Source organism: Oryctolagus cuniculus, chromosome 7, assembly GCF_964237555.1.
Source record: "Oryctolagus cuniculus chromosome 7, mOryCun1.1, whole genome shotgun sequence".
Lineage (NCBI taxonomy): Eukaryota > Metazoa > Chordata > Mammalia > Lagomorpha > Leporidae > Oryctolagus > Oryctolagus cuniculus.
In genome coordinates, this window is record NC_091438.1 from 121,536,313 (window position 1) to 121,549,150 (window position 12,838).

Sequence of the window (12,838 nt, forward strand, 5' to 3'; positions counted from 1 at the left end):
ATCCTAGTTAAGGGCATGACAGGAGGAAAGAGGACTAAAGGTGGGAGATGTTTATCTGTTACTTTAATTTAGTGTCAGGATAAGCAAATAATGAATCAAAATAAAATAGCCAAGTATATGTCGATATTGATATGGAAATTGCATTTAATGATGATAACGTTACAAATAATGAAACAAATAGTGAAATGTCATTCTTATTCTTGTTAGCATGTATATTTGCAACTGTTAGTTTTGATTTGTGCAGTTTAATGATTTAACTCTTCTTACTGAAGAAGACCTTTTTGTATATGGATTAGTGTCCGAATTTTTATAAAGATAATTTTTTAAATTTAGAAATAGGCATGAAGAAGCATTAATTACAATAAATTTTAGTAGAGATGTTTATCCTTCTTGCAGTATCTCACTAATGTGGGATATTTTCTCAATAGTCTTTCCATTAAGGCCTGTACTTTCGTGTTACCATGTGGATTTTTACTGCAGCTAAGAAATGAGAAAAGGTAGAAGGTTGGGAAATATGATGAATGTTTGCTCTTTGGAAGAGAAAGAGTAGGAATGAGTAAATATTATTATACCAATTTGTTTATTCCCTTTCCTCTTACATAAGAATGTGTTCTGATGTTATGTTTAAGTTGCTCACCAAGAACACTGTTTTGAAAAGTGGCTCAGTTTATTAAAGGAAACGAACATCGGTCTATTATTGGTAGTTCTTACATAAAAATTCAGTCACATCAGAATATTTTTATATTGGTGTGAAACCAACAGAGATATACTTAAAAAACAGCAAAGCTGACATTTCCTGATTATAGAAGTATGGATTCATAGTAAATTTATAAAAGTATATTTTAAAAAGAAGCCTTACTAGGGAGACCCCTTGTTAGCATTTTGTTGTACTTTCTGTGAAAACACAAAAATGACTTCATACTATTTGTAGTCATTATGTATATACCTTTGTATTCAACTTCTAAAAATTAGCACTGGCCTAAACTTTGAAAATATTATATGGCCCTTTAAGATAAATTTTATTTTTCTTGAAGAAAATCAGAATTTTGAAGTCATCAAAATTATATCTCATTGTAAAGACTAAATGTTATTAGAAAGGACAAGTCCTAGATTTTTCTTGGTATGTGAAGGTGGGGGAGAAATTATACTATACTAGAGTATTTGTTGATGGGGATATATAAACTTTTTTTATTCTCAACCTTGAACATTTGTCATTAAAACGAAAAAGAAAAAAACTTTTTCTTTCTGGCATTTTTTAAAAAAAATTCTTTTGAGGCTAGCATGTTATGTATAAACTATAGAAGAATTTTATTACTAAAGTATGGTATTTGTAATGGTTTATATTCCAAAGCTAATAACTTTAGATATACAGGTGGCATTTTTAAAAAATACTTTATAGCTAAATTATAAGAATTTTTCAAGGGTGGGCTCCTTGCTCCTGGCTTCTAATCAGCACAGCTCTGACCATTCCAGCTGTTTGAGAAGTAAAGCAGATGAAAGACCTTTATCTCTCCCTCGCTCTGTAACTCTACCTCTCAAATAAATAGGTAATCTTTAAAAAAATTTTTTTTAAACCATTGTATCAAGGTGAAACTCTTATTCCTCTTTCTTAAAAGTAAGAATAGAACAGAATCTCATGTAAAAACAACATGTAGACTTAAAAACACAAGAAAGGTTTATGCCACAGTGGCATGTTAAAGCAATAAAGATGATTTCCATATATTAGATCAGCCTTGGACTATAGACTATAAAAACATTGAATTGGTATAAAAATGTAGATATTACAGTTATGGGCCATATAATGATGTTTCAGTTAGCAAAGTATTGACCAAATATATGATGATAATCCCATAAATTTTTATGGCCAAGTGCTATTACAATTGTCTTAGGTTTGTAAATATACTCTGTTTGCAAAATAATGAAATCGCCTAACAGCACATCTCTGAACATCTTTCCATCATGAAGTAGCAAATGACCATTTAAATTTTTTCAAAAGCATTTAACAAATAAGTTTGAGGTTATTATTTAGTTATAGTTTAAATACCCAGTGAAGCTTTTCATGTTATCTTATTTCTTTGTGTCAATCTCGAGCACATTAGTTTTCTCTGATACTAAAATCCTGTGATATTTATAATGATTGCTTACTTAATTCCCTGGGATGTGCTGGATATTGTATAGATTTTGGAAAACAGAAAAATATGAAGCATGATCTCTGTCCAGAGATAACTGAATCTGTATAGTAGGTGACAATACAGTGACAACAGAGGTTAGGAACAAATTGCTATAAGATCACAAGGAAGCCCAAGGTTGGTCAGAAGAGATTAAATCTGTCTGAGCCTTGAAGAATGAATAGTGAATTTCTAGATAGTGAAGGTTCAGAAAACAGAGTGAATGATTTGGGGAAAGGCACAGGCAAATAGATATGTGTTGTCTATTGGGAAAGACCAGGGTCTGCTGAGGTTGGGTCACAGATGAATATGAGGGGAAGAAGGTAGTAGAAGGAAGAAGATAATTTAGGTCCTACAATTAAGGGTCCTGGTTCATCTTGTTAAAACAATTACTTTGTCCTATAGATAAAGGAACCATAACATACAAAAAGGGTTTCAAAAAGTATGTGGAAAAGGAGTATTGTGAAAAAAGGATGGATTTCAAAATCCAGAGTAAACTTTCTTTTAAATGTTTTCCATGAACTTTTTTTTAAAAAGATTTATTTATTTGAAAGTCAGAGTTACACAGAGAGAAAAGGAGAGGCAGAGAGAGGTCTTCCAGCAACTGGTTCACTCCCCCAATTGGCTGCAACAGCCAGAGCTGCGCCGATCTGAAGCCAGGAGTCAGGAGTTTCCTCCCAGTCTTTCCATGCAGGTGCAGGGGCCCAAGGACTTGGACCACCTTCTGCCACTTTCCCAGGCCAGAGCAGAGAGCTGGATCAGAGTGGAGCAGCTGGGACTTAAAGCAGCACCCATATGGGATGCCGGCACTGCAGGCAGCGGCTTTACCTGCTACGTCACAGTGTTGGCTCATCCACGAACTTTTTTTAAAAAAGATTTTTTTAATTATCTATTGAGAAGTAGAATTACAAAGAAATAAAGGGAGAGAAAGGTCTTCCATCCACTGGTTCACTCCCCAAACGACCACACGGCCGGAGCTGGGTCGATCTAAAGCCAGGAGCCAGGAGCTTCTTCTGGGTCTCTCATGTGTATGTAGGAGCCAAATCACTTGGACTATCTTTGACTGCTTCCCCAGGCTATCAGCAGAGAGCTGGATTGGAAGAGGAGCAGCCAGGAATCAAACTGGTGCCCGTATATATGGGATGCCAGTGCCACAGGTAGAGGCTTAGCCCACTACGCCACAACACCGGTCCCTCCACGAACTTTTTGAAGTACTCTCATATTTCAAACATAACAATGATTAAAGAAATCTCTTTGGTAGTGAGTTATTTTCTAAGATTTGGTTATCTGAAGTAGGAATAAACAAAGATGAATCAGTCAAGAGAGAGATCATGGAAGCTTTGTTAAGATCTTAAAGAGAAATTTTAAGGTAGGCTGTATAGGACATGTATGAACTGAGAAGGTCAAAGATAAATTTGAAGTTATTGTACTGAGCAACACAGAAATTGAAGTCATTTTATACATTCAGAATGATTTATTGAGAACCAATTCCTTGTATGAATCTAAAGCTATATTGCCATATTTGAATTTGGAACAATAACAGTGCATGCAAGGTTCAAAACTTAGGAGTGCTAGTATATTAATTATAGGTTACTAGAGAAGCTCAATGTTACAAAACTATAATTGCATAGACACATGGAGTGTTAGCACTGGAAGAGTTATGATCATCTATTGTGTTGGCATTTTAAAAGGAGTACAATTGTAGTTTTTTAGATTAGTTGGTTGAGGAAATACGAGACAAAATAGTTATTAAAAGCATTGTTCAATGTTTTCTTTAATCACAGAAGTATCTGTTTATTTGAAAAATATTACATATGTGTGAGACATTTAGTTTTCAGGCATTTTATGGCATAGTGGTTAAGAACTTAGACAGTGGAGTCAGAACCTAGATTGAAAACTTTGCTTGTCAACTATAATTTTGGACAAGTTATAGCTCATCTGTTCTTCAGTTTTTTCCTCTATTAAATGTGAGTAATACTAGTACCTACCTTGTAGATCTGTCATACAGCTTATAAATGAGCTGATATGGACTAATTCTTTAATTTTGTAGTTACCATTTTATATAAGTTCAGCTACATTCAGGGTGGTATGGCCATTGATTGTAGGTACCATTTTAAATATTTGCTATTATGATGATGGTGCTGTCTTGTTACACATACAATAATTCAAAGACTTCTTATAATATGTTTTTCTTCCATTATTCTTAGATTCTTATTCTGGTGAATGATTATTGGGAACTTTGGATAACATGTAATAAAAAGATTATAAATTTGTGCTCACAGTTTTATTTCACCCACTCTGAGATCTCTATCCACCGTCTGCTGACATGTACCTTGGAATTTGAATCCCTTCTGCTTTCTCACCTGTGGTTCCTGGAAAGAATTAAGCTCCATTTGCCTAAGGAATCCTTTATATGAAGTGAATTAGCCTCTCTGTGCTGCATCACCAGTCATACAGTAATGTACCAGAATCAAGTGATTTTCCTGTAGGTCAGAAGAAGAACTCCAGTTGTCAAACAATATGTAAATCAGGCCATTTTAACTGCTATATTTCATGCAGTAATGACATTGGCATTGTCTTCATCTCTCAAGTTTCCATTATATAAAAATGTATTCAGTTTCTATAGCTCTTATTAAACACACAGATAAATAAATATAGCATTTTCAAAATGGTTCATCTTTTATTTGAAAAAATCTCTTTTTTTACTGAGATCTACATTTTATTTTATGCATTTTAAAGTTTTCTCTTTCACATTCAAGACTGTAATATACCTGGAGTTCATTTTTCCATTTGGGATGATTTAGAGATTCATTTAAAATTTGCCACATGGAAAGAAAAAGAAGATGCCATTTATTTGACCAGAGAAACAGAAAGAGGAAAGATTGAGATTAAAGCAAATTGAGGTAGAAATACCAGGAGTTGTTTTCCACATGTTTGAGAAGCCCATCAGGCATCCACAGACAGATTTTAGCACTTGGGGATCTAAGTCTAAAGTTTAGCGAAGAAATTCTCAAGTAAAGATTGTGTTTAAAGCTATGTGTAATCTAGTCCACCAACACTAAGACAAGACTATTTTCCCTTAAGCTAGGCTTGGCAGATTGTTAACACCCCCCTTTGTCCCCAAAGAGACTAAATATGTTAATTTTTTACTTTTTTTTTGGAAAATTCAAATATTTAACGAAGGAATCAATGCAATTTTATACAAAATTTTAGAAGATAGTAACAGAAGTAGCACAACTGATTCATAATAAGGATAGCTCAACACCCTAAATATACCACCAGTAAAAACCTGTGTGCAACATATCCTTCAGAAATATAAATGCAGACATTTTATATAATCCATTAGCAACCTGAACCCAGCAATACATAAGTGAAAATATAAAATGAGTTGGTTGGGCTATTTGAAGAACATGCTGTTCTTTAATTTAAGAAAAAATCTATTTATATCAACACTTAAACAGGTTATGGAGGAAAGCATGATTTTGTCAATCCTGAAACAAAGCACTGAAAACCTAAAAATCTATATAGAGGGAAACATAAAGAAATTGAATTGGGAATCAAAAGCACTTTTTGGGCAGAAATTGACAAGGAGAGTCTTTTGCCTTCATTTCCCATGGCATGACTTGTACATTGGTCTTAAAAGTCTAATCCTGTTTCCTAGCCACAATTCTGAGTCCCAGCAGTAGACATTGCTAGATTCCTTATTCCAAAGGTGTGCTGGGTTTCATAGCCGGGTTTCTCTGCCACTCCTTGCTGCATATTTTGCTCATGAAGCATTGTTGGAGACCTGAGTGTTTGGAGTGGTGTTTGTGGCACCTGAGAGAATATGGACTCTCCATTACTTTGACAACCTACACCCTGCTCCTGTGACAGAAGGAGGGTACCTGGAGCCATAAATCCTTATGACTTGGCTGTTTTAGAAGCTAATCATGGTATGGCAGCGCCTCTTGGTAATTCTGAGATTGTTGTGGCTGTGGAAAATTACTTCCCCCACCATTCTACTCTTGTTCTTAATACAGTGGGTAATGAAAATGAGTCTTCTGCTCCTGCTGCTGCCTCTTTCCCTGGGCGCTAGGAACATTGTGTACAAGGAAAACCCAGGAAGGCTGGATTTCTCTTGTCTTAGACCTGTCACTCTCAAAATACTGCACAGATGAAAAAGGATGAACAAATATTGCTGGTCCCTTTGCTGGGAGAATGGCTACCACCTGTGTTACCTTGATTCTCCAAAGTACAGTGTGGTTCCTGTTGAGTATCTAGAATCACAGAGTCACAAAATCCATAGTGTTCACAGAGGACTTTCTGTGTCTCCAGAGCAGAGTAGACAGCTCTACCAGGCAGAGGCCCTGAGCACAAAATGAGGTCTGTGCAATGGCATAGTTATGAGAGTGTGCTGGGGTATTCTGAAAGTTTACAACTGTGGGTTCTTGGACAGGGAACTCATCAGATTTTCCAGCAGCAAATATTCTGTATCTCTGGCTGGTAGTCTGACTGTTTTATTTTGGAGTCAGTCATCAATCACACATAAATGACAGCAGACTTGATTGGCCAGTTCTTTCCTGGTTGAAGTCAGGGTAAGGATTCTGTTCAAATGATTGATTAGGAATCTGCATTTCATCATTTGTAAATTTTCTTTCTTTCTTTCTTTCTTTCTTTTTTTTTTTTTTTTGACAGGCAGAATTAGTGAGAGAGAGACAGAGTGAAAGGTCATCCTTCTGTTGGTTAACCCCCCAAATGGTTGCTACAGCCAGCGCGCTGCGCCTATCCAAAGCCAGGAGCCAGGTGCTTCTCCTGGTCTCCTATGCGGGTACAGGGCCCAAGGACCTGGGCCATGCTCCACTGCCCTCCCGGGCCACAGCAGAGCGCTGGACTGGAAGAGGAACAACTGGGACAGAATCCGGCACCCCGACCGGGACTAGTAACCGGAGTGCCGGTACAGCAGGCAGAGGATTAGCCTAGTGAGCCGCGGCGCCGGCCCATCATTTGTAAATTTATGGTGTGATTTTTCCTTTTCAATGTTGTTTCAGTTTTTGTGACTATCTTCTTCAACAGGAAATCCTGCAATAACCAACCAGGGCTGGGCTAGGCCAGAGTCAGGAGGAATGACCTCAATTTGGTTCTCTCATGTGGGGAGAAGGGAACTGACCCTTTGAGTCATGCTTTCTGCCTCCCAGGGTGCTGCTTAGCAGGAATCACTGGAAGGCTATCAGAAGTCTTCCTGAGATAAGATGATGAATTCTAGTTCAGGGTCTTTCAGAGCAATCTAATTTTCTTACATTTAAGGATCTTCAAGATGAAGTTCAAAGGGAAAATACTAACCTACAAAAACTACAGGCCCAGAAACAGCAAGTGCAGGAACTTCTCGATGAACTGGACGAGCAGAAAGCCCAACTGGAGGAGCAACTCAAGGAAGTCAGAAAGAAATGTGCTGAGGAAGCCCAGCTGGTAAAATCTGTTTGCTGCTGCCTGAATCTATACCTTAGTTGCCTCTGATATGAACACATGGTCTATTTTTTGTTGTTCCTGTTCTTGTTTTGGCAAGATAGTCAGCAGTTGGGCACTGATTCCCTCACTGAGGGAGTCTGAGCAAGATCTATTCAGAAATTATAGACCCTCTTTAGTGAAACTAGAAAGGCACTTCATGTACTGTTTTCCCATGTTTGGATTCTAAGTGTGGTATCTGTGCCTTCAGCTCTTCTCTATCCCACCTCCAATTATGCTTCTCTACCAAAACTCACCAAAATAATAAACTAAACAAATACATGTATTGCATTATGGAACATTTTAATGACATTTCTTCTTTTAATCCCCCTTTCTTCTCATTCACCTCCATACTTAGATCTCATCTCTGAAAGCTGAATTAACTAGTCAGGAATCACAGATCTCTACTTATGAAGAAGAATTGGCCAAAGCTAGAGAAGAGCTAAGCCGCCTCCAGCAAGAAACAGCAGAACTAGAGGAGAGTGTGGAGTCAGGGAAAGCCCAGCTGGAACCCCTTCAGCAGCACCTACAAGATTCACAACAGGAGATCAATGCAGTAAGTCTTTGTGATGCAAGAAATACGCTTAAATGAAACCTCAAAATACTGTCTGATTGCCCAATTTATTAAATTGTCTATGGTTTTCTTTTTTCTTTTTAAGATTTCTGTACTTATTTGAAAGGCAGAGAGAATTAGAGAGATTGAGATCTTCCATCCAGCAGTTTACTCCCCAAATGGTCCCAATGTCAGGGGCTGGGCCAAGCCAAAACCAGCAGCCCAGAACTCCACTCAGTCTTCCACATGGGTGGCAGAGGCCCAGACAGATGGCCATCTTCCGCTGCTTCCCCAGGCACATTAGAGAGAGGAGGATTGGAAGTGGAGCAGCCAGGACTTGAACCAGTGTCCCTATGGGATGCCAACATTACAGTGGCTTAACCTGCTGTGCTACAACACCAGATCCAATTTTTCAGTTGTTTTCTATGAACAGGTTTCTTGTCACTTGTTACATTGTTACATGTTGCAAAAGACTTTTTTTTTTTTAACAGCTGAGTAGTACTCCGTGTATATACCAGAATTTCTTTCTCTGGTCATCAATTGATGGACATCTAGGCTGATTCCATATCTTAGCTATTGTGAATTGAGGTGCAATGAATAGAGAGAGTACAGATTAACTCTTTTATATGCTGATTTTCTTTTGGTTTGGGTAAATTCCTATGAATGGGATGGCTTTATCATGTGGTAGATCTGTATTCAGATTTCTGAGGTATCTCCATACTGTCTTCCATTGTGGCTGGACCAGTTTACATTCCCACCAACAGTGGATTAGGGTACCCTTTTCCCCACATCCTCATCAGCATTTGTTGTTTGTTGATTTCGGCATGAGAACTATTCTAATTGGGATAAATAAAAGCTCATTCTGGTTTTGATTTGCATTTCCATGATGGCTAGAGATCCTGAGCATTTTTTCATGTGTCTATTGTCCATTTGAATTTTCTCTTTTGAAAAATGCCTGTTTGGGGCCGGCGCTGTGGCTCAATAGGCTAATCTTCCACCTAGTGGCGCCGGCACACCGGGTTCTAGTCCCAGTCGGGGCACCAGATTCTGTCCCGGTTGCCCCTCTTCCAGGCCAACTCTCTGCCGTGGCCCGGGAAGGCAGTGGAGGATGGTCCAAGTCCTTGGGCCCTGCACCTGTGTGGGAGACCAGGAAAAGCACCTGGCTCCTGCCTTCGGATCAGCGCGGTGCGCTGGCCGCAGCACACCAGCCATGGCAGCCATTGGAGGGTGAACCAATGGCAAAAGGAAGACCTTTCTCTCTGTCTCTGTCTCTCACTATCCACTCTGCATGTCAAAAAAAAAAAAAAAAAAAAAAAAAAAAAAAAAAACTGTTTGGGGCTGACACTGTGACGCAGCAGGTTAAAGTCCCAGCCTGCTGCACTGGCATCCCATATGGACGCCCACTGGAGTCCTGGCTGCTCCACTTCTGATCCAGTGCCCTGTGAATGTGCCATATGGGAGACCCAGAAGAAGCTCCTGGCTTCTGTTCAGCTCATTTCTGGCCGTTGCAGCCATTTGGAGAGTGAACCAACAGGTGGAAGACACACCTTGCTCTCTCTCTCTCTCTCTCTCTGTGTCTCTGTCTCTATCTCTACCTCTCTCTTTCAAATAAATAGAAATAAATCTTTAAAAAAGAGAAAAATTTACTGTTCAAGTCCATTGTTCATTTCTCAACTGGATTGTTTGTTTTGTTGTTGCTGAATTTCTTGAGTTCTTTATAGATTCTGGATGTTAACTCTTTATCATTTGTGTAGTTTGCAAATGTTTTCTCCCATTCTGTCAGTTGCCTCTTTGCTGAGTGTTTCTTTTGCAGTGCAGAAGCTTCTTAGCTTGATGTGATCCCATTTGTCAATTTTGGCTTTGATTGCCTGTGCTTCTGGGGTCTTTTCCAAGAAGTCTTTGCCTATGCCAATGTCTTGCAAAGTTTTCCCAATGTTCTTTAGAAATTTGATGATATTGGGTCATGGATTGAGATCTTTGATCAGTTTTGAGTGGAATTTTTGTAAGGTGTAAGGTAGAGGCCAGGGCCAGTGGGATAACACCCTGGCCTGAAGCGCCGGCATCCCATATGGGCGCTGGTTCTAGTCCTGGCTGCTCCACTTCCAACCCAGCTCTTTGCTATGGCCTGAAAAAGCTCTGGAAGATGGCCCAGGTCCTTGGGCTCCTGCGCCCACATGGCAGACCAGGAAGAAGCTCCTGGCTCCTGGCTTCAGATCGGCATAGCTCCAGTCGTTGCGGCCATTTGGGGAGTGAATTATTGGATGGAGGACCGATCCCTCCCTCCCTCCCTCCCTCCCTCCCTCCCTCCCTCCCTCCCTCCCTCTCTCTCTCTCTCTCTCTCTGCCTCTCCTCTCTCTGTGTAACTCTGACTTTCAAATAAATAAATAAATAAATCTTTCAAAAAAAAAAAAAAAAGGTAGAGGTCTAGTTTCATATATTCTGCACGTGGTGATCTAGTTTGCCTAGCACCATTTGTTGAAGACACTGTCCTTGCTCCAGGTATTGATTTTAGCTCCTTTGTCAAAAATAAGTTGGTTGTAGATGTGTGGATTGATTTCTGGAGTTTCTGTTTTGAACTATCATAGGAGGGGCCCTGAGCTGAGCAGGATGCTCTTGATTGCTTCTTAGGGGGAACCGCATTTTAGGCTACTTGTCTGTATTTTCTGTGGAGGATCTTGGTCAGCATAATCTCATCACCTCTAGCTTCTCAAAGCTGTAGCACTCATACATATGGATGCTTTTTCCTGCTTTATCATTTGAAGTGGCTGATCAGATCTGTCAGCTCAGTATATATGTAGTCTTTTGGCTTGTTGGAATCTCCTTTCTGTCATCATTAGGAGAGAAAGTAGCAACAGGCTTTTTAGCAGCTAAACCTTAGTTTGAATAACTGCTCTAGCATTTAAAGTGAGTAATTTGTAGTTCATTGCTCAACCAGAGAATTCACTTCCTATGCTGTTAGGACTTGGATGTGGGGACTGAGCATATGTTTTTCCTGCATCTGCACAACTTTATATAAGGTATAACCCTTAAACATTCTTTCTGTTTTTGGAGCTTACATGTTACTTGGTTAGTATTGCTGGAACATGTCTACTTAATACCACATTCTAATGCCAATGACTTGTACACTTTCTTCAGCTCTGTCTTTGCTTGGAATGTGCTATCTATGCTGACATTTAGCATACCATGCCTCAGTGGTCATGATGGTTTTACCTTTTTTATTTTCAAGCAGCTTTAGTTTAAACAACCTGGGATTACCCCCAGAAACTGTGACCTTGCCCTCTACATGATCTCCTCACTGGCTTTACCTTCACCTCAGCAGCCTGTTCAGATCAGCCTACAACAAAACAATCCCACTGAAGCAATGACAGAACACCTTTCTTTACATCAGTGAGTTAGGAAACTTTCAGCAAACAGTTGTTTCAAACCCAGTGCCATTCTCAGAGCATCCTTCTACACACATAGTCTCCCCACCTTGAGGTAGTTGGCCAACCTGTGACTGTTCCTGCACAGATACTTTACCCATTCTGATCTCCTGGATGACTCACAAATTGCCTGAGTATAGTGTTGGTGGGGTAGAGGTGTTTTTTTTTTTTTTTTTTTTTAATGCCTCCTGAGCAGAGCAGGAATTCCAAGACTGAAAAATGAAGAATGATGCTCCATAAAGAATGTAAGAGTTTTACTAAGGCAGCTTGTATATAGTATTCCAGTCTGGGCTGGCAAGTAGTCTTGGGCATAGCTGTAGCAATGTTTATTCTATGCAAAATAGTAGAGGAGGCAAAGTTTTATACTTTTACAAGTCATAAGGGAGCTGAGGGTTGGAACTTGTGTTGCAGCATTCTTTTACTGTCCTTCAAAAAGAGCCCTTAGGCATCTTACTGGCCTGATCAAAAAGGCTCATGTTTGCATTCAAATTTTATGGCTGAAGAATGGTGCCTGTTAGGCTGATAGGGGGTCAGCTTGCTTCTGAGACAGTAAGAATCAATATGGCATCACTGTGGTTTGTTGTCACACACTGAGCTATTAGAATGGTTTGCTTAAAAAAGATTTCTTTATTTATTTGAAAGTCAAAGTTGGAGGGAGAGACACAAATAGAGAGATCTTCCATCTGCTACTTCACTTCCAAAATGACTCCAACAGCCAGGGCTGGGCCAGGCCAAAGCCAGGAGCTTCATCTGGGTCTCCCATGCAGGTAACAGAGGCCCAACTCTTGGGATATCTTCTGCTGCTTTTCCCAGGCCATTAGCTGGAAGCTGGATGAGAAGTGGAGCAGCCGTGACACAAACCAGCATCCATAAAAGATGCCAGCATCATAGGCAGTGGCTTTACCCATTAAACCACAACACCAGCCCCTACATTTTGCTTTTTAAATGTAATTTGTTGAATTCTACCTTCTCTGTTCCACTGTTGTTTTAGAAGTATAAATTCACCTGGATGATGGGATCAAAATAAAACTTTGAGCAAGCTTTATTTAATGTGTATGGCGTAGCTTAGATCTTGAGAATACTTTCTAGGGCTCTAACCCACTAATAAATAGTGCCAGAGTATGAGGGCACTAGCTTAGTTTTCTTTGGTCTTCACTACCCTCATTCCCAACAGGAATGTGAGTGGTTCAAAGCTTCAAGGACTCTCTCTGAAC

At 39.4% G+C, this 12,838-nt stretch overlaps 1 protein-coding gene across 4 annotated transcripts in view; it reads left to right on the forward strand.

The window, feature by feature from the left end:
- The window catches only part of EPS15 (epidermal growth factor receptor pathway substrate 15), a 178,487-nt gene that overhangs the window by 116,627 nt on the left and 49,022 nt on the right, over positions 1-12,838 (forward strand). For all 4 annotated transcript variants that reach the window (XR_011390711.1, XM_051857775.2, XM_070078537.1 and 1 more), the window contains 2 exons: positions 7,452-7,613; positions 8,008-8,205. Coding sequence is in view for 3 of the 4 variants with exons in the window: in XM_051857775.2 (XP_051713735.2) it covers positions 7,452-7,613; positions 8,008-8,205 (360 nt within the window). In the remaining variant the exon portion in view is untranslated. The remainder of the gene's footprint in view (positions 1-7,451; positions 7,614-8,007; positions 8,206-12,838) is intronic.